The 22,294-nt window shown below is 41.4% G+C and overlaps 1 protein-coding gene across 3 annotated transcripts in view; it reads right to left on the bottom strand.

Moving 5' to 3' along the window:
• Nucleotides 1–700: 700 nt before the first annotated feature.
• POPDC1 (popeye domain cAMP effector 1) overlaps nucleotides 701–22,294 on the bottom strand; it is a 150,632-nt gene continuing 129,038 nt past the window's right edge. For 2 of the 3 annotated variants that reach the window (XM_073627006.1, XM_073627007.1), the window contains exon 8: nucleotides 701–8,367. In XM_073627006.1, the coding sequence (XP_073483107.1) occupies nucleotides 8,252–8,367 (116 nt within the window). In that variant the 3' untranslated portion in view covers nucleotides 701–8,251. The remainder of the gene's footprint in view (nucleotides 8,368–22,294) is intronic. The other variant, XM_073627008.1, reaches the window with a different exon arrangement.

The raw sequence follows: 22,294 nt of genomic DNA on the forward strand, positions 1-22,294 counted from the left end.
GTATGTGTTCGCTTGTGTGCACGAGCACGGAGGGATGGGGCTCTTTAATTTTTTTTCTTTATTTTACTTTTTATTTTTACACTGTCCCTTTATTTTTTTGATCATTTTTATTCCTATTACAAGGAATGTAAACATCCCTTGTAATAGAAATAAGCATGACAGGTCCACTTTATTGAGAAATCTGGGGTCAAAAAGAACTCAAATCTCACACTTACCTTTTAAACGCAAAAAAAAAAAAAAAAATTATTACATTTTGACTTTAAAAAAAAAAAATCCCGTCTATCTGCCCGAGGACCTGAAGTGACGTTGTAGGTCACTCCGGTTCTCCAAGGGCATAGAGTCGAGAGGGGGGCTATCTTGCCCTGACTCGACTTCCTGCCTAGCCATCGGCTGCATCGGATCAGCTCCGGTAAGCTCGGAAACGATCGGGAAGTGGCGGGAGCACCTCTCCCGCCACATATAAAAGTGATCTCTTGGAGAATCCGCTGTTGGGACCACTTTTATCTGAAAGCCGGTCACCAATGGGAAAAAACATGATGTACATTCCCAGTTAGGTGGTCGGCAAGTTGTTACATTGGCCCTCTTTTTGTGGCTATAGCAGCCTCAACTCCACTGTCTTCACAATTCTGGTGTATGTGTGTGAAATGTGTACCCATTCAGTCAAAATAGCATTTGTGAATTAATAATGGACAAGACAACATAGCTTGCAATAAGTGTTTAATAGGGTTGAGGTCAGGGCTCTGTGCAGACCACTCAAATTTATCAAACTGCGGTTTTATGGACCTGGCTTTGCGCACCTGAACTCAGTAATTTGGAGGGGTATCTACATACTATTGGTCAAATAGTTTAGTTTGTGAAGAAGGAAATGTCCTTCAAAGCTGAACTTCATGCAAGCAGCTAAATGCACAGTGTGAACGATTTTACTTGACAAGTTGTTCCTATGATCCAGACCCCATTAACAGACAGCACAGATTGGTCCAAAACACACTCCACCCTGCTGATTGCACAGTGATCAGCATTATGCCCAGCCATCACTATGCGCTTTCCCTTTGGCAGTATACTTCCGGCCAGCACAACAGTCATGAGTCCTGATGTACAGAGGATGAATCACTTGACCTCTGGATGGTTTCCCCACCTTCATGACCAGGGCTATTTTTTGCTACTCAGCACTGTGCTACTTTAACTGGCAATTGCTTGGTCATGCAACACTGTACACAAATGAAATTTATATAATTTATTTCACAAAATAGAGCTTTGTTTTTGGAGGTATTTGATCACCACGGGGGGTTCTATTTTTTAGTATATGAACAGAAAAAAATGAAAAAAGGCAATATTTTCTATTTTTCTACTTTTCTGTTATAAAACATATTAAATAAAATCATATTTCTTCATAAATGTAGGCCTAAATGTATTCTGCTATATGTCTTTAATAAAAAAAAAATCCCAAAAAAATCCCAATAAGTGTATATTATTTAGTAAGTTAAAGTGAAAGTTATAGTGTCTGCAAACTATGATATATATATATATATATATATATATATATATATTTACATTTATGCTGCTATAGAAGCTAAACTAGTAATGGCGGTCATCAATGACTTATACTGTGACTGTGATAGTGTGGCGGCCAATCTAACTGGTACTAACTGATACGGACATCAAAAGGGACACTAATACAGTGATAATACTTTACACTGTACTAATGACATTGATGGTGACAGGGGTGATCAGAAGGACAATCAAAGGGTTAACTGTGTGCCTAACAAGTGTATGTGTGCTGCTTTTACTCACAGGATCTGGCTGTCTTTTCTCCCTGAATTCAGAGTTGATTTCAGGGAAAAGAAACAGCCAGTACACTGTTCTGTGATTGGTGTTGTGTGTGTTTATAAACACAGAACACTGTGCCGTGATTGGCCACAGCCGATCAGCAGATATACAGCCCAAATCACAGCAGCAACCTGCTGACAAAGTTGTGCAGTGTCCAATCACAGCACAGGTCAGCTGGGGGCAACCAGGAAATTTACCGCTGCCGGTTACGTCACCAGCGCACACGCACTGAAGGAACGGCCGCCCGGGCCGAGTCCTGTGTTGTAAACAGTGGCTCCTGCGCGCATTTGCGGGAGTGACGTCATCACGGCTCTGGCCACTCACACACCCAGAGTCCGCAAACCCAGAAGGTAAAGATAGAACTTGGCAGTGGTGACAGCTCGCCGCTGGAAGGCTTCATTCTAAAGTAAGATGCCATGCATACTAGCACATTGTGGCTTTACCTTGCAGGTTCCAGGGGGGGGGGGGGAGGAGAATCACAGCAATTTACCATTACTTTAAGGCAAATTAAGGTACTCCTACCATTTGCATGAAAAAATTAATTTTTTTAAAAATTGATCTGCTTTTTTTAAATGTGGAACTGTATTTTGCATGGAGTTAAGCTTTAATACGCAATTGCAATCTTTTTTTTTTAACTGTAAATGTTCGACTAATCTTACAGCAACATTACAACCAATAAAAATGAAATCACAAGCATTCTTGTCCAACTGTAATTTATGTAAAGAAAACCAAAAACTGCATTCATTATCGTATGTGATATACAGTCGTATGCAAAAGTTTAGGAACCCTTGCCAATTTCCATGATTGCCATTTATAAATATTTGGGTGTTTGGATCAGCAATTTCATTTTGATTTATCAAATAACTGAAGGACACAGTAATATTTCAGTATGAAATATGAAATGAGTTTTATTGGATTAACAGAAATTAACAGAAAATGCTCAATATGCATCAAAACGAAATTAGACAGGTGCATAAATTTGGGCACCCTTGTCATTTTCTTGATTTGAATACCTGTAACTACTTAGCACTGATTAATTGGAACACACAATTGGTTTGGTGAGCTCATTAAGCCTTGGACTTCATAGACAGGTGCATCCAATCTTGAGAAAAGGTATTTAAGATGGCCAATTGCAAGTTGTTGTTCTTTGACTCTCCTCTGAAGAGTGGCAACATGGGGGCCTTAAAACAACTCTCAAATGACCTGAAAACAAAGATTGTTCTACATTACGGTTTAGGGGAAGGCTACAAAAAGTTATCGCAGAGATATAAGCTGTCAGTGTCCACTGTGAGGAACATAGTGAGGAAATGGGAGACCACAGCCACAGTTCTTGTTAAGGCCAGAAGTGGCAGGCCACATAAAATATTGGAGAGGCAAAGGCGAAGGATGGTGAAAACGGTCAAAAACAGCCCACGGAACCACCTCCAAAGACCTACAACATCTTGCTGCAGATGGTGTCACTGTGCATCCTTCAACAATTCAGCGCACTTTGCACAGGGAGAATCTGTATGGGAGAGTGATGCGAAAGAAGCTTTTCTGCACACACACCACAAACAGTCTCTTGACGTATGCAAACACACATTTGGACAAGCCAGCTTCATTTTGGAATAAGGTGCTGTGGACTGATGAAACAAAGATTGAGTTATTTGGTCATAACAAGGGGCGTTATGCATGGTGGCAAAAGAACACAGCATTCCAAGAAAAACACTTGCTACCCACAGTAAAATTTGGTGGAGGTTCCATCATGCTGTGGGGCTGTGTGGCCACTGCCGGTACTGGGAATCTGTTTAAAGTTGAGGGTCGCATGGATTCCACTCAATATCAGCAGATTTTTGAGAATAATGTTGAGGAATCAGTCACAAAGTTGAAGTTACGCCGGGGCTGGATATTTCAACAAGACAACGACCCAAAACACTGCTCAAAATCTACTTTATGCAGAGGAACAAGTACAATGTTCTGGAATGGCCATCCCAGTCCCCAGACCTGAATATCATTGAACATCTGTGGGGTGATTTGAAGCGGGCTGTCCATGCTCGGCAACCATCAAACCTAACTGAACTGGAGATGTTTTGTAAGCAGGAATGGTCCAAAATACATTCATCCAGAATCCAGACACTCATTACAGGCTATAGGAAGCGTATAGAGGCTGTTATTTCTGCTAAAGGAGGCTCTACTAAATATTGATGTGATTTTTCTGTTGGGGTGCCTAAATTTACGCACCTGTCTAATTTCGTTTTGATGCATATTGCGCATTTTCTGTTAATCCAATAAACCTAATTTCACTACTGAAATATTACTGCGTCCTTCAGTTATTTGATAGATCAAAATGAAATTGCTGATCCAAACACCCAAATATTTATAAATGACAATCATGGAAATTGTCAGAGGTTCCTAAACTCTTGCATATGACTGTATTTATGGCCTCATCTTAGGCATTTCTTTAAATTCTTTCTGCTTATATAAATAATATAAATATGTGTGCTTACTTTTATATATGCCCTATGTAAATGTCATCTAAACACTAGTGACGAATAAATGTGTTTAATACTATGAGAAGAAACAAATAATAAACAGTGTGATATATTATTTAATTATGACTAGTTAGATTGGATGATCAGACCCTTCCCAATCCTTCCCAAACCACTAAGTTTTAATTATGAATACCAGGAACACGCTGTCATTACTAAAATTACTAAATCCCCCATGGTTCTGATAAAATATTTTTACAATATTATTAAATAAGCCGGTGAAAAGCTGCAAAGACAATTCTCTTATTCATAGGAAATATGTACATTTTTCTTTTTTTTTTCAGATAAACAGGTAAAAAAAAAAGTTTGCTGTAGATAGGAGTATAAGTACAAGGGGCAGACATATTTGCTCATTACATTTGCAGGCTCTGCCTCTGCTTTTGCAGTGTTACACAATGAGGTTGATTTACTTAAGGCAAATACAGTGCAGTCCAGTAATTATTCACAACGCTTCACTTTTTCCACATTTTGTTATGTTATAACTCACTCTAAATGGATTAAATTATTTTCTTCAAAATTCTACAAACAATACCCAATAATAACAACTTGAAAGAAGTTTGTTTGAAATCTTTGCAAATTTATTAAGAATAAAAAAACGAAAAAAATCACATGTACATAAGTAGTCACAGTCTTTGCCATGACACACAAACTTAAACTCAGGTGCATCCTGTTTCCACTGATCATCCTTGAGATGTTTCTACAACTTGATTGGAGTCAACCTGTGGTAAATTCAGTTGATTGGACATGATTTGGAAAGGCACACACCTGTCTATATAAGATCCCACAGTTAACAGTCCATGTCAGGGCACAAACCAAGCCATGAAGTCCAAGTAATTGTCTGTAGAACTCCAAGACAAAATTGTATCAAGGAACAGATCTGGGGAAGGGTACAGACAAATGTCTGTAGCATTGAAGGTCCCAATGAGCACAGTGGCCTCAGTGGCACAGTGGCCTCCATCATCCATAAATGGAAGAAGTTTGGAGCCACCAGGACTCTTCCCGACCAGCCAAACTGAGCGATCAGGAGAGAAGAGCCTTAGTCATGGAGGTAATCAAGCATTTCTCCGTGGAGAGAGGAGAACCTTCCAGAAGAACAACCATCTCTGCAGCTCTCCATCATTTAGGCCTGTATGGTAGAGTGGCCAAACAGAAGCCACTCCTCAGTTAAAGGCACATGACAGCCCGCCTGGAGTTTGCCAAAAAGCACCTGAAGGACTCTCAGACCATGAGAAATCAAATTCTCTGGTCTGATGAAACAAAGATTGAATGCTGTGGCCTGAATGGCAAGTTTCATGTCTGGAGGAAACCAGGCACTGCTCATCACCTGGCCAATATCATCCCTACTGTGAAGCATGGTGGTGGCAGCATCCTGCTGTGGGGATATTTTTCAGTGGCAGGAACTGGGGGATTAGTCAGGATTGAGGGAAAGATAAATGCAGCAATGTACAGAGACATCCTTGATGAAAACCTACTCCAGAGAGCTCCGGACCTCAGACTGGTACGAAGGTTCGTCTTCCAACAGGACAATGACCCTAAGCGCACAGCCAAGATAACAAAGGAGTGGCTATGGGACAACTCTGTTAATGTCCTTGCGTGGCCCAGCCAGGGCCCAGACTTGCACCCGATTAAACATCTCTGGGGAGATCTGAAAATGGCTGTGCACTGACGCTCCCCATCCAACCTGATGGAGCTTGAGAGGTCCTACAAAAATGGGAGAAACTGCCCAAAGATAGGTGTGCCAAGCTTGTAGCATCATACTCAAAAAGACTTGAGGCTGTAATTGGTGACAAAGGTGCTTCAACAAAATATTGAGCAAAGGTTGTGAATACTTATGTACATGGGATTTTTTATTTTTAATAAATTTGCAAAGATTTCAAAGAAACTTCTTTCGTGTTGTCATTATGGGGTATTGTTTAAAGAATTTTGAGGAAAATAATGAATTTAATCCATTTTGGAATAAGGCTGTAACATAACAATATGTGGAAAAAGTGAAGTGCTGTGAATACTTTCCAGATGTACTGTATACTGTGCACTGCAAGTGCATTTGCTCTAGATCTGAGAGGAAGCGCTGCTGATTTCTATCATCCAATCATGTGCAAGCAAAAATGCTGTTTATTTTTCTTGCATGTGATTGAGTATTCTTTGCAAAGTGAAGCTTTACCTCATTTACTAAGCTCTGGATCAAATGCACTTGTGGTGCACTTGCAGTGCACAATATATTTGCCATTAGTAAATTAACATTAAGGCTCCATGCACACTAGCGTTTTAAGCTTAAAAAACGCTGGTAATAGCGTTTTTAGTAGCATCTTAGGAACGTTTAGGAGTGTTAGCGTTTTGACAGTGTTTTTTATAGTCCCTTTAGGAAAAAACGCTAAAAAAAGTTATTAGTAGCGTTTAGGGGCATTTAGCAGCATTTAGGAGGGTTTATGAGCATTCAGCATTTTTTTTTTCTGCTGTAAAAACGTTGCAAGAAACTCTACAAAAACCTTTTTTTTTCTGTTGCTAGATGCTGAAGCTCAAAAAACACTAATAGTCTAAAGTATGGACACATACTATTTAGCTTCTAGGAGCAGAAAAAAATGCTAATAACTTCTAGGAGCTTACAAAAATGCTAGTGTGCCTAATGGCTTCACTTTACTGCTACATCTCATGTTTTCAGTAAGCTGAATAATTGAAAACAATGCACTCCCTATGTGGATGATATGTTATTTCAACAAATAACAAAGTAATTATATTGAACTCTAAATAGATTCTTATAACGGCTAATCTAAGACTAGATCTCTATTTTTTCAGCTCCATTCATCAAGTATACCAGTACATTATATTTTAAAGGAAATCCTTAAAGCGGACCTTCTCCATCCTGAGGATAATCCCGCTTCTCCGCTCCTTCTTATTTCCTCTGCTGGAATAGGGCATCATTTTTTTTTCTTTTGTTTAGGTCTTTTTTTTTTTTTTTTTATGTTAGGTCCGCCCCGCCTCCTCATGCATGTCATTTGCCTTAAGCGAATGACATACACACTGCCCGCTGTGCCTCCCAGGATATGGAGGTCACATATCCCAGGAGGCATTGCCTTTCATTCAAAAACAGGAGGAGGGGGTGGGCCTATCCGCCTGTCATTGAGAGGCCCGCCCACTGAAGCCGGAAAAGCCAGCGGGCCTCTCGATGACGTCAGCGAAAACATAGAGGCATGGGATGGATCTGTGCCTGGGCCTGAGATTATCTCAGTAGGACAATGCTGGATCCACTGGATGGGTGAGTATCTGAAATGTCTAGATACCACCATCAGGTAAGTGGAGCAAAAAATTTAAAAAATGGGGAGATCCCCCAGAGTTTCTCTTTAATCTTGCACAGATGATTTAGTTTGAATTATTAGATATGTAATTCTAGCCTTCCAAAACACATATTCCTTATATATACACAGAACACATTACATTTATACTGTACATTAACATTACATTCATTGACACCCATGAAATACATACAGTACTTTGGTGTATGGAAATAATAGCTGCATATGTGTATCCGAACTGTGCTATCTCATCAGATAAGTTCCCCTTTGGTAAGTACCAAAAACAAATTCTATTTCAAATCCATTGCAATACCTGTAACTGCAAAAGCTCCACTATTTTTCTAGGTAATACAAAAATACTGAAACATAAAAAGTGTGCTTGTTGGTAGCACACTTCTCAATTCTGTGCAGTTAACAACAAAAAATAAATATAAAAAAAATATATATATATAAATATATATATATATATATATATATATATATATATATATATATATATATATATATATATATCATATTCATCAAACTGTGTTTTCTTAAGCTTTCTGAGTTTGTGTTTTCCTCCAAGTGACATTTTCATCCACAGTGGTTTGGTCATTTGTGTGCTTATGGCAACCCCCGAATGTTAGATGAAAGTGGATATGCTGGTTCAAAGACATCATCCTCCACACCTTCCTCAATTGGTTTCATCTTGGAAGATGCTCTTAGGCAGGGAGAGTGACCTGTTGGTGAGGAAGAATACAGACAAGCATTACAAATGATGCAAGCCCAAATTACTTTACTGGTACCATACTAGTGACAACACGTTCTGTACTTTGCAGAGTTTAAATCTACAACTCTGATCTAAGACACATATTACAGAAGTCTACCAAACAACACATTTTACTTTAGGATATAGCAGAGAAGGTTTTTACTGTTTACTATGTTCCCTTCCACTCACTACTTATTCTTGTGACTAGACTAGGTTGTAAAACACTTTTGTGGGGAAGGTCAGAATGTTTGGCTGTCTGGCCCCATGCATGGTAAGATTCTGTAACAGAAAGTTAGTTAAATTCTTCCCAATTGGGATATAGACATGGAATTCTAATACATAATACAGACACAAAATTCTGACAGGTGTATTAACAACCCCCATACACACGCAAAGTTTTTTTGAGCAGACATCTGCTTTAGCCATCTTGAGAATACTATCTCACCCATTTTGCAAAAATGATGTATGGGCTATGAATATGGCACATCTGAAGACACTGGTTATGAAGGTTTATGCGTGTTAGAATGAGGTCTGGTCTTAGGTAGCTGGTGGATCTAACATGCTCTCCTGTCCTGTTTGACTTTGGGTGGCTGAGATGTCGCTTGACATTCACTCTGATTATCATTTTACACCTTGCAAGTTTATAATGGGCGATTATCAATATTTGTTAACAACATAGTGTTTCATATTCCCCCATATATTTTGCTGCAAAGCAAGATAAAATTCAGAGTCCGATATAAGGGGAGATGGTGTTTGTTAAATAAGCTCAGAAAACATACTATACATGTAATATCTCCCCCAGTTATTAAACAAGGTTACCTGCTACTTGGTGCCCCTGGCAGTTAGGATAGCTTTTCCTCTACAGAGTTTTTAGACCCCCAAATCCAAGACCATTCTGGTATATGAATATAGACTCAGCTTAATGGGTCCATAGTATTTTCCACCTTAATACCCTGTACACGCGGTCGGATTTTCAGACGGAAAATGTGTGATAGGACCTTGTTGTTGGAAATTCCGACCGTGTGTGGGCTCCATCACACATTTTCCATCGGAATTTCCGACACACAAAGTTTGAGAGCTTGCTATAAAATTTTCCATCAACAAAATCCGTTGTCGGAAATTCCAATCGTGTGTACACAAATCCGACGCACAAAGTGCCACGCATGCTCAGAATAAGTTAAGAGACGAAAGCTATTGGCTACTGCCCCGTTTATAGTCCCGATGTACATGTTTTACGTCACCGCGTTTAGAACGATCGGATTTTACGCCAACTTTGTGTGACCGTGTGTATGCAAGACAAGTTTGAGCCAACATCCGTCGGAAAAAATCCATGGATTTTGTTGTCGGAATGTCCGATCAATGTCCGACCGTGTGTACAGGGCATTATTCTTATGTTTGGTCCATCACTAGCCTCACTAACCCACAAGTGGGGCTCTAGAGATGGAATAGGATAGAGTTATTCTCTCAACTCAGAAAGCTGGGTATACATGCCTACCAGAGTGTCCAAAGATTAGGGGGATGGGAACGGTGAAGAGTACAAGATGCTTGCTATATGGTACCAGCAGCAGCTCAGGAAAGTATTTTTACTTCTGGGTTGCTTTAGAAAAGTTTAAAATGTAAGTACGAAGAGGAAAGTGGCTAAGTCAATTTGCACATGCTGTAATCAGATTAGTAAATCATGAAACCTGTTTAGCTGCTATGAGCTACAAAACTTTGCACATACGGTAATTATTGAACTCTTCAGTGTGCGTTTTACAGTTATTCCTCTTTATCAAATCATTCTGCTAGTTTCTGAATGCCAATATTAGCTCAATAATAGGTATAGTTTAGAAAAGTCTAAAAGTTGTACTACGTGAAAAGGTGCTCTTACACTAAAAGAAAAACTCTCCAAATGTATCATTGGGGAAGAGCTGCACATCTCCTAGTCTGGGTCCTGTTAGTGATTACATCTGCTATCCTATGGAACAGAAAACCCTATACAGTCACTCTAGCACTACAGCTGACCACCGCAAAGTCACAGTTCAGAGTTTGCGGCCTCAGTTTACCGCGCGTACCTATGTTCTCATGTTTTTCGTTCTTCTTAAAGCCTTAAGATGCCGCCTGTATATTTTATTGTATTTTTATTTAATTAAATTATTACTGTACAGTATTTAGCCTAAAAATAGGCATTTATATGCATTTTATTTGACCACATCCAAAATTTGTGTTTTTTCACAATTCGCGGGTGCTCTACGAACGTAACCCCCACGAATTTCAAGGGTTGACCGGTAGAACATTTTTTTTTAAACTGGTCAACTAATTTAATGCAATTGAAGTCATCCAACGAAGGTAGATGAACGACTTTGTTACTTTGTTCGTCATGTTATGAAGACCTCTTAAAAATAAATTCATATGACAACATATAATATATTCATAAAACACAGCACTTTTTCTGAAATGAAAATATTTTAGTTAACACATGCACATGACTACATGCAGAACATGCAATTAATACATTTTTGAGACATGCAATATGGATGCAAAATGTCACAACTGATTCATGCAAATAGTATTCAGGTAGTATTGAGGAAGAAAATGTCACAGTATGTTACAGTAGATAGTAAAGTAGTATGTAAAGAAACTGTCAAATGTATGTAAAGGTAAAGTTTTTTTTCCCCTAAAATAAAAAAACATGTTGTACTTACCTGCTGTGTTCAATTGTAGTGCACAGAACATCCCCAAACCCCTCTTCTGGGGTCCCTTGCCGATGCTCTATAGAGCATCACAGAGAACAGCTCGGCCCCAACCCCCGCTTCCTCCTCACAGGCTCCTGCTGCTGCCCCTGTGTCCTTTGAGGAGAGGAACACAGACCAGCGTTGCTGCAGACTGACACAGCACTGGATCAAGATAGGTAAGCATTTGGGGAGGTAAAGGGGGTAAACAATTACTGGGACATTTTTTACCCTAACACTGGGAATGTATTAAAGTGGTTCTAAATCCTTAAAGTGGTTGTTAACCCACTTCTATAAAATTCTTCCATCCCCTCTGTACTATAACAATAAGTGCCCATGTGCCTGTGTTATAAAAAAAATATGCTTATCTGTACCTATAACACAGCGGCTCCCAGCGATCACGTGACTCTTCAGCTCTCTCCTCTGCCCAGGTCCAGCGGGCGGGGCAGAACACTGATGCTGACATCAGCCGGGAAGGAGAGAAGAGAGAGCAGAGGAGTCACGTGATTGCCGGGAGCCGCTGTGTTATAGGTACAGATAAGCATATTTTTTATATAACACAGGCACATGGGCACTTATTGTTACATTTCAGGGGGAATGGGAGCATTTTATAATTATTATGAGAGCAGCAGGAGTGGAGGGGGCAGGCGCTGACACAAGCAGACAGGCAGGAAGGGGAGGGTGGAGAAGATAGGACAGGACAGAAGAGAGACAGGAGGGCTGCGGATGACGGAGGCATGTAAACCGACCACGGTGTCAGGGCTTAGCAGCCATGATACACCGTGGTCAGCTTACAGGTGGGAGGGCATAGCCAGGCAGGATCAGCCAGGTTTTTTAGTTGTTACAGGGGGCCAAATTACACAGCACAAGCACCGTGCTGTATAAAATGATCTAGGGGAACAGGATCTGTTTTTTTTTTGTGTCAACAAATGCTTTAAGGTTTTTCACCTTTATGCATTAAGGTGAAAAACCTTCTGTGCTGCAGTCCCCCCCCCCCCCCCCTCTATTTCTTACTTGAGCCCGATCCGATCCAGCGATGAACACGAGCGCAGCGGTTCCTGTTGCTGTCTCCCACTTCATTGGACTGATTTATAGCAGCAGGAGCCATTGGCTCCTAACCCTGTCAATTAAAAGCTGTGACACAGGAGTAGGGGGCGTGTCTGTGTCAATGGACGCAGCAGCGGGACTCGTGAGCGAGCCCAGGGTGGCACCTGCCGAAAAGGAGGGGCCTGGAGAGCTGTCAGGGGGCCCCAGAAAAAGAGGATCTGGGCTGCTTTGTGTACAAGCATTGCACAGAGCAGGTAAGTATAGGCATGTTTGTTATTTTAATTGAAAAAAAAAAAAAACAGGGTTTAATACTGTGAAATATGCCCTGCCTGTAGAACCACTTTAAGGCCAAGCTCACTGTATAGAACAGACGGTGATAGGTGGCAGTCAGGTTTTTGGACGTCATTGTTTGCTTATCCAAGATTCCTAAATTAAAGAGCCTGCTATTTACTGATGTTTTCATTTTTATTTGTGCTCAGTAGAAAGGGTTGCTTTAAAGAGTTTTCCACTTTCAAACAGAAGGTAGGTAACCTGTTTACATGCCCTCTGCATATCAGAAATGTAACCACTTACCGACCACCCGTCGTTATTATACGGCGGCTGTTTGAAGAGGAAAACTGTTGTTATGGCAGCAGCTAGCTGCCATAACCCCAATATCCTCTTCTTCAGCAGGCAGTCGGCTTCCAGATACCAGTCATCTCCACCCGTCGTTAGCGGCCGTGATGATCGGGTCCTCTTCCCTCACAGGCTGGATGCAGAGTGAGGGAAAGATGCTAGAGGTGAGAGGCTGGGGGAAATAGGGGGCGCACTTCTGATCAATAGTTGGATGGAACAAACTTCATAGACACTCCTGTCACATCGATTGTTTATTGAAATTGCACTTTTTTACTTTTATGAACTGTTTTTTAGAAGACCTAGTTGGATGGAACAAACTTCATAGACACTCCTGTCACATTGATTGTTTATTGCACTTGCACTTTTTTACTTTTATGAACTGTTTTTTAGAAGATTTGACCCCGTCTTTATTTGGGAGTCATATTTTACGGTTCATCGGATTATATTCATCACTTTGTCACTTTATTTGCTATTTTTGGACAGTTTATTCACACGTTTAGCTGTGTCACGGCACTACTTTATTGCATTGATTATTGCGTTATTTTAGAATTGTTTATTTATTAGAAATTTGATTCATGCACATTGCTATATTTGTTATTTACACATTTGCACTGGTCATTTCACATTGCACTTATCCATATTGTTTATTTGGATTTACTTGTCTTTGCACTTTATTATTGATTATGCGATAATTATGCAATCTACGATAATTTATTTTTATTTATTTATTGATTGTATCTGTCATTTTTATACACATGTGGATTGTTGTTTGCTTCACAAGATATTTTACTTAGGTCAGGTAGCGCCACATGCCTTGTTTACCATCTACTTTTGAGGGAAAGATGGCTCCCGCTCAGCTCCACACCATTGGATGGCAGAAGCGATGTCAAACGTCACTTCCACCCAATGGTCTTGAATTTAATTTTTTAATTTTTATTATTGCATTTTAGTGTAAATATGAGATCAGAGGTATTTTTGACCCCAGATCTCACATTTAAGAGGTCCTGTCAAGGGATGTTTACATTCCTTGTAATAGGAATAAAAGTGACCCCAAAAAAATATTTTTTAAAAGACAGTGTAAAAATAAAAAATAAAAAGTAAAATAAGTAAGAAAAAAAAAAAAAAATTTAAAGTGCCCCGTCCTGCCGAGTTCGCGCACAGAAGCGAGCGCTACTTAAGTCGTGCCCGCATATGAAAACAGTGTTAAAACCACACATGTTAGGTATCGCTGCAATCAACAGAGTGAGAGCAATAATTCTAGCACTAGACCACCTCTGTAACTTAAAACTGATAACCTGTAGAAATCTTTAAACGTCGCCTATGGAGATTTTTAAGGGTCAAAGTTTGTCACCATTCCACAAGCAAGCGCAATTTTGAAGTGTGACATGTTGGGTTTCAATTTACTCAGTGTAGCATTATCTTTCACAATATATAAAAAAATGGGCTAACTTTACTCGTCTTATTTTTTAATTCAAAAAGGTGTATTTTTTCCAAAAAAAATGCGCTTCTGAGACCGCTGCGCAAATACAGTGCGACATAAAGTATTGCAACGACCGCCATTTTTTTTTTCTAGGGTGTCTGAAAAAATATATATATAATGTTGGTGGTTCTAAGTAATTTTCTAGCAAAAAAAAAAAATGATTTTAACTTGTAAACACCAAATCTCAAAAAGAGGCTTGGTCCTTAAGTGGTTAAAACGTGCTTTTGAGAAACTGTAGGGTTATCATTGTTTGGAGAGCTGCCTAGTGACACAGTCTCATCTTGTAAATGCCCTGCTCTTTGCCTTAGGATAGCAAAACCTCTTAAACTTCAACTAATCTGTATGTATTACTAAATTTTCTTTTTTTGCACCCATTACGGTACAGGTGGATGCAAGGTGATCATTGAGTGAACTGGGCAGCAACGCTTATGACTCTAGCTATTGGCTGTTTTGGTTTTCCCAGCTGACCTATTTCCTTGAAATAAGTCTGGTATATGCTCACTTCCTGATCGTAAATGTAAATGTAGATGCATATATATGCACAATAAATGAGCATGTCTATACAGAAATATTAATTTTAAAAAAGAGAGAATTTTGTACTCAACGTAAAATCCTTTTTTTGGAGTCCAATGAGGGATAGGGGATGTCTTTACATCTAAGATAAAGCCGCCAGTTCAGACACTCGCCTTGCTGAGGGGATGGCTACAAGGAACACCACCCTATGTGTGAGTGTAGAGAGGAATGTCAGAAATAAGTTAAAACACAATTGCTTGATGAGTAGAGAGAACTAGGTTCAGATCATGTGGAGTTACACAGGAATAAACAGAAAGAGCCATCTGGGAGACTCCCCACAGTCTATGTAACACGATAGCAAGAGCAGAAACCCAACCCCTAATAGCGGTCGGCAACCCATCGATCGCGATCCACCTGTGGACCATGGGAAGGTGACAGGTGGATCACGAACGGACACTGTTTCTTCCTGACAGCTTCAAAGCGCACAGATCCCCGCCTGCAGAGACAGCCCCGCCCCTTGTATACACACAGCTGTGGTGCGGGAAAGCCCTGCAAATAGCTCAGAGGGTTTGGGCTCGTGACATGCCCGAGCTCTTCCACTGACTGCAGCGTGCACCTCTGCAATGGCTCTCCCCCTCTGATCCATCCAGGGCAGCTGGGATCAGAATATGGAGCTCTACCATGACAGTTTCCCTTCGCCACTCTGCATTAGTACAGAACATTTGTGTCTTTCTGACCCCCCAATACTATATCCTCCTAACCTGCCTGCACCATGCTCTCCTGACCGGCCTGCTCCATGCCCTCCTGACCTGCCTGCACCATGCCCTTCCGATCTCCCTGCACCATGCCCTCCTGACCCCCCTGCACCATGCCCTTCTGACCTCCCTGCACCAAGCCCTTCTAATCTCCTTGCACCATGCCCTACCGACCTGCCTGCACCATGCCCTCCTGACCTGCCTGCACCATGCCATTCTAATCTCCCTGCACCGTGCCCTCCCGACCTGCCTGCACTATGCCCTCCTGACCCGCCTGCATCATGCTCTTCTAATCTCCCTGCACTGTGCCCTCCTGACCTGCCTGCACCATGCCCTCCTGACCTGCCTGCATAATGCTTTCCTGACCACCCTGTACTTTGCCATCCTGTGCCCCTGCACCATACCCTCCTCATCCCCATGTACTCTGCCCTTCTGAGCCCCCCAGTACAATGCCCTCCTAGCCCCCAACACCATACCCTCCCAACCACCCCTGTACTGTCCTCCTACCCCCCCAGTACTGGGCCCTCTTGAACCCCAAATACTCTGCCCTCCTGACCGCCCCAATACCGCGCCCTCCTGACCGCCCCAATACCGTGCCCTCCTGACCCCCCTGTTCCCTGACCTCCCTGTCCTCTGCCCTACTCCCTATACACTGCTCTTCATACTGCTGACCTCTATACATTTCTCATCATCCTATTGACCTTTGTTCACTATCCTACCTACTACTGACCTCTATACACTGTCCTACCTACTACTGACCTCTATACACTGCCCTACCTACTACTGACCTCTGTACACTGCCCTACTTACACTGGCCAGGAATCAGAGCAGATAGCCAGGCCTGAAACTAGTTGAAGAAGTCAGCCTGCAGTACCAGATGTTCTGCTTTGTGGGAGTAATCAATTACTCCCCAGACATGAAAAAATTTTGAATGAAAGCGAATGCCGAATTTCTCACTGAAGCTAAATTTTAAGGTAGGCTAAGTTTATATTTCTACAGTGACATTAGTTTTATAAGATTTCTCTGTTTTCTCTATCACGTCTTCACTTTTCATTGGAGGCTTGCTAGTTCATTTCTTTAAAAAAAAAAAAGGGCGTAGCACCAGGTGACCTTTGATCTTTTCCATGCTGTCCGGGTAGATCTCCACCTCTCAAAGGTTGCCTACCCCTGCTTTATAGCGTTGAGAGCCAAACACTAGTCCAGACTCAAAGGTAGGAAGGAGAACATTTATCCCTTGAAGCTCCAAGATTCAAACCAAGAGAAGTGTGCCTTCTCTGTTTGATAAAAGACCTTGAAAGAGATGTGTCAGAGATGCCTCTGTCCCACAGAACCTGGGTTTCAACACATGCCGTTAAAGCCAGAGGCTGTGGAACAGGATGGCAAATGAGTCAGTGAGACATAAGATGCAGGCGATACGGTAGAGCCCCTGGGGCATCCACTAAGATTCTTAGCAGGTCGGAGTACTACATAGACTATATTACCGGAAGTATTGGGACGCCTGCCTTTACACGCACATGAAATTTAATGGCATCCTAGTTTTAGTCCGTAGGATTCAATATTGAGTTGGCCTACCCTTTGCAGCTGTAACAGCTTTAACTCTTCTGGGAAGGCTGTCCACAAGGTTTAGGAGTGTGGGAGTGTGTCTATGGGAATGTTTGACCATTCATCTGGAGGCGCATTTGTGAGGTCAGGCACTGATGTGGACAAGAAGGCCTGGCTCACAGTCTCCGCTCTAATTCATCCCAAAGGTGTTCTATCGGGTTGAGGTCAGGACTCTGTGCAGGCCAGTCAAGTTCCTCCACCGCAAACTCGCTCATCCATGTCTTTATGGACCTTGCTTTGTGCACTGATGCACAGTCATGTTGGAACAGGAAGTGGCCATCCCCAAACTGTTCTCGCAAAGTTGAGAGCATGAAGTTGTCTAAAATGTCTTGGTATGCATAAGCCTTAATTGAGAGTTCCATTCACTGGAACTAAGGGGCCAAGCCCAACCCTTGAAAAACAACCCCACACCATAATCCCCCCTCCACCAAATTATTTGGACCAGTGCACAAAGCAAGGTCCATAAAGACATGGATGAGTGAGTTCGGGGTGGAGGAACTTGACTGGCCTGCACAGAGTCCTGGGCCAGAAAGTCATTGTGGTCTTGGGGCTCTAAAGGACTGAGAATAGCACTGGTAGAAGCAACAGCCATGGTGTGTACTGCACCAGAAACAGCAGGCATGGTCTCCTTGATTTAACAAGGTCAGCCAGTAAGGACTGGAATAACTCAATATCAGATCTCAATCTCAGGGCCACTAAGGCAATGGGCAAATCAGATATAGAATTTGCAGGGCAAGGATGCCTGTGGCCTCTGGGGTCAGAGTCATCAAAACACTGAGTTATTTGGACCTGGAAAGTGCAAAGTGGCTAACTTGTTTCCGGAACTCTGTCTGGAAAGTTCTTTATGTGGAACCCAGTGCTCATAGGTCACTTTAGGGCTTGCCCCAGAAATACCAGTTTAGTTAGCTGCAATCAAAGACACCGGGTCTAGTGGAGATGATCCTTGATTGAAAGTAAAAAAAAAAAGAGAAAAACTTTTCTAACAAAATTTAAACTTTCCCAGCAGAGCTAAATAAAAGACATTCATCCTCCAAAGACATTAGCAAAAAATTGAAGCATGCTGGAAAGTGTTATTCTGGGCTGGCCTATAGTTTTTTTGTTTGCCAGGGTCCTATCCCTCAATGGACAAGAAAGAAAAAAATAATTGGTCAAGGTACAGATCTTGTCCCCATATTCAAACACTATCTTATGTCTATAGCTTTTTTCATTTCTTGCAGATTTAACAGTAGTGAAGATTATCATGACAACAGATAAACTTAAGAATGACTGAACTGCCTATCCTAGCAAAATCACTAGACAGTAAATCACTAGTAAGCACATTATGCTTAACACTGCACTGATAAGCAATCCATTATACTTGTATATAAGCATCACCATGCTGTAAAATGTTATCCAAATGCCATTTTGAAACTCCATATCTGATGATTTGCAGGGCCATATATAAAATCACATTGAAAAACTGAAATTCCATTTTCCAGATGGCCACCCTAGTTACAACATAACCAGTCAGGCAGGAAATATTTACTCCTATTACATAAACAGCACTAAGAAGTATAGATTTTACTCCATCACCAATAGCTCAGTCAATACACCATTAATTCTATGTTACAGTATATATCAATATGTTAAATTAAAGTCAATAGTGGTAATACCTTTTATAGGAAGTCATAAAACAGTTTAGTTAGCTTATGCTAGGGTTGCAACCAGCAAAAGCCAATCTGCATATATTTTTTTTATGCTAGGGTTGCAATCCTCAAAAGCCAATCTGCATACATTTTCTATATATTAATTACAGAATAGGTTAAAAAAAATGACATTTGAAAAATCAGTCACAACCTTCTGTTTTTTGTTTATTGAATAAATAAACAAAATACCAAAGGAAGTAAAAACAAATCTTTAGAGCCAATAAGACTTCAAAAGATCTTCATCGCAGTGCAACAAGCAGATGCTGGACTCAAAAGGTAATGTGCTTATTTCTGAGTACAAGAGCTTTCCCATGGCATCCTGTGTGTAATGCTATTCCCAAAGCATTCTGTGCAGCAAAGTGGCTTTGTTAGACCTCTGCCCTGCAGTACTGGAGTCTTTGGCAGTGACGGCCTGTCCATTAGAGGCGCAGGGGCACCGCCCACTTAATCCATGTGCCCGGCCCCTAATCTACATGCAAGGGACCGGTCGCATAGATTTCAATGGGGTTTTTTTTTTGTGAAGCACATGATTAGAGCCTAAAGCTCTAATTGGCTTCAAAAAAGGGTGGGCTCGGGGGCACAGAGCACTGCCACCTGACCCCACCCAGTTGTGTGACAATAGCAAATTAAAATTCGCTATTGTCTTCCTGATTATCCTCCCGGCCAATCAGGAAGTGGGTCCCGAGACCTGATGGGCTGGGAGTCTTAGTACTGTAGTGACTTGGGGTGGGTGTGTCCTCTGTGCCTGGAGCTGAGCACCAGCCGCCACTTGTCTTTGATTTGAATCCCAGGCAGGACAATAACGGCATTGAGCTTGCACATTCTCCCTGTTCTTGCATGGGTTTTCTCTAGGTACTCCATTTTTTTCCCACACTCGGAAGACATGTTGGTAGTTTATTTGGCACCTGTCAAAAGTGGCCCCAGTAGGTGTGTGTATGCATGTGAGATAGGGTTGTATATCTACAGTATGTAAGCAATGTGTAAATTGTTGGCAATATATACTGAAAATGTAAATAATTTCTAATAATACTACTGTTATTACAGCATCCCGTGTGTACTGCATTCTCTGTTCTCCAGCAGACCATACTGTTCTTCAGAAAAAACACAAAAAAAAATAGAAAATAAAGTTCATGTTTCACTGGTTTTAAAATAATGGAGACTGCAGGTAGATAGTGCAAGCCAGCAGGGATTCAGTCCAGCAGCACCAAGCAATAGTTTCACTATCAGTTTTAGGTGGACTCTATACTATACTATAACACAATATACACACAATGGAAATAAATCTGCGAACAAGAATAGAGAATTTAACTTTTATTTCTTCCTATCCCCATCCTTAAAGCAGAGCTTCAGTCGTTTTCATAAATATTAAAAGTCAGCAGCTACAAAAAGTGTAGTTGCTGACTTTTAATAAACACATACTCACCTGTCCCACGGTCCAGCATTGTGGTTGCTAGGACCCTCACTTCTCTCCCTCTCCTCTGCCCGGTGCTGGCATTTCAACTCACCCGGCTGTGACACCTTGCAGGTGCGACTCATCCCAGAAGACTGCATGAAGGGAGGGGAGAGGAGAACTAGAGATCTGAGTGCAAGTGGGAGCTGTGACATACTCACCCGGGATAGAGGCTTTTGGAGGGGACTGAATGTGAGCCTCTTGCCTACAGATTATGGGCCCTGGCATTTGGGGTACCCTTGAGGTGTTGTTACTTTGGCTTCGGGTCCTTGTCCCCCCAGGACACACAGACTCTGTGGACCCTGTATTTGCCATAGTAGCAATAGTGACTGAGTCATACTGTTGTGACTTATACTGTGAGAAGATGCTAATGTCATCAACTCCACTCACCTGTCTGATGTCAGCTATAATGTGTTTAATGTAAATGAGTTTAGTCTGGCTTACCACAGGTTCTAAGGGTATTCGACTCATTGTTGTTTGTTCTAATTAACCCTGTGTTGATGTTTATGGTAATGTGTGTTGAATAGTCAATGAGCTAGGAGACGTAGTCACTTAGTCTGGGTAAAAGGATAAGTTAATAAGCTCATGTTAATTAGGTTAGGTTTTAGTCATTCTGCTGTGTATATATTTGTGTGAGATCTCAAATAAAGGGTCAGTCCATGTTAGCAACAAGCAAGTGTCGCCTTGTTTTGTGCTCAGAGAGGTTGGAATATCTGATATCTGTATCCAGACTACAAGGAAGTGGTATACTGACGGAAGCACTCAGAGTGTGGGACATTCCGTGACAGGAGCGGGTACCTGTCTAAACTAGGTACCCACTCCCCCCCAAACAAAAAATGACATGCCAAATGTGGCATAGGAGGGGCGGGGGTGGGTGCTTAAAGCTGAACTGCCACATTTGGGTGGAGCTCTGCTTTAACATGCTAATGAAATTGTTAATATAAAAAAAACCTTTTCATTACATATCTTATTTTAAACTCAGTGATATCATCACTGGGGTTTTGTGCTTTTCTATGCAACGCAGGCAGATCATGGCCAGTGGGAGGGGACATCAGGGTGCTGTACATAGCTTACTGAAAACATTGCAGCATCCTGTTTTAGTGCTCCTCTCAAGAATCCTCCACCGTGATGGAACCTGTGTGTTAGCTCTTGGGAGGAGTTATGCAAATATCAGAATGCCTTGATGGATGGATGTTAGTCTTATTCCCAGGCAGGCTGCATTTGTATGCTGACTGCTCTAGGTAATGCCCACGTGTGATGTTGAGCCTCCGGGATAGAAATACAACAAATAAAAGGGATGGGCCAGGCAGTACCAGGATAAGTTCATCTAGCACCCAGGGCAAGGATGTGGAACTGCACCCCTCCCCTACTGTTAATGCATGCCATAGAATGGGTTTACTGCCTTTTGTCCATTCTTTGCCCCCTTGCTCCAGTGTGCCTTAGGCAGCCGCCCCTCCTGTCCACGCCTGGTCAGAGCCCTGGGGCCAGGGGCAGTAAAGCTAGAGAAGAAAGAAGATGCTGGATGACCTTGAGCCAGGAAATTAAGCAGACTCTTTCTGACTTTAACGCACACTGAGACGCTCACATGCAGTGCGCTCATGTGCACAATGTACATAGAAATCAGTGGAAACAATTTCAGTATAGGACTGTACACTGTGCAAGACTGAAGGTAAGGCTGGCGTTCAGCTTTAAAATGTTAATGTCAGTTCTTCAAATGGATTATGGATGAGCAAATCCTACACTTTTATTCCTGTTCAAGGTTCCTAACCAAAAATTAAAACAGTAGTCTAATCTTATTAAAAGATTTGACAAAAAGAAAAAAAAGTTAAAATATCCACTCTGCAGGAGACAAAATGGATACACGAAGTACAATAAGTATAATCAATATGGCAAAAGGCAACCAAGATCGCATTTAAAAGGAACTTCACGGTATGATGAAATCATTTGGAAATCCACTGAAAATCAATGGTCTCCATATATATGAATGAACAGAACCAGTTTTGACCATATAAATACAGATTTTGGCCATTCAGAGTATAT

Source organism: Aquarana catesbeiana, linkage group LG04 (assembly GCF_042186555.1).
Source record: "Aquarana catesbeiana isolate 2022-GZ linkage group LG04, ASM4218655v1, whole genome shotgun sequence".
NCBI classification, from domain to species: domain Eukaryota; kingdom Metazoa; phylum Chordata; class Amphibia; order Anura; family Ranidae; genus Aquarana; species Aquarana catesbeiana.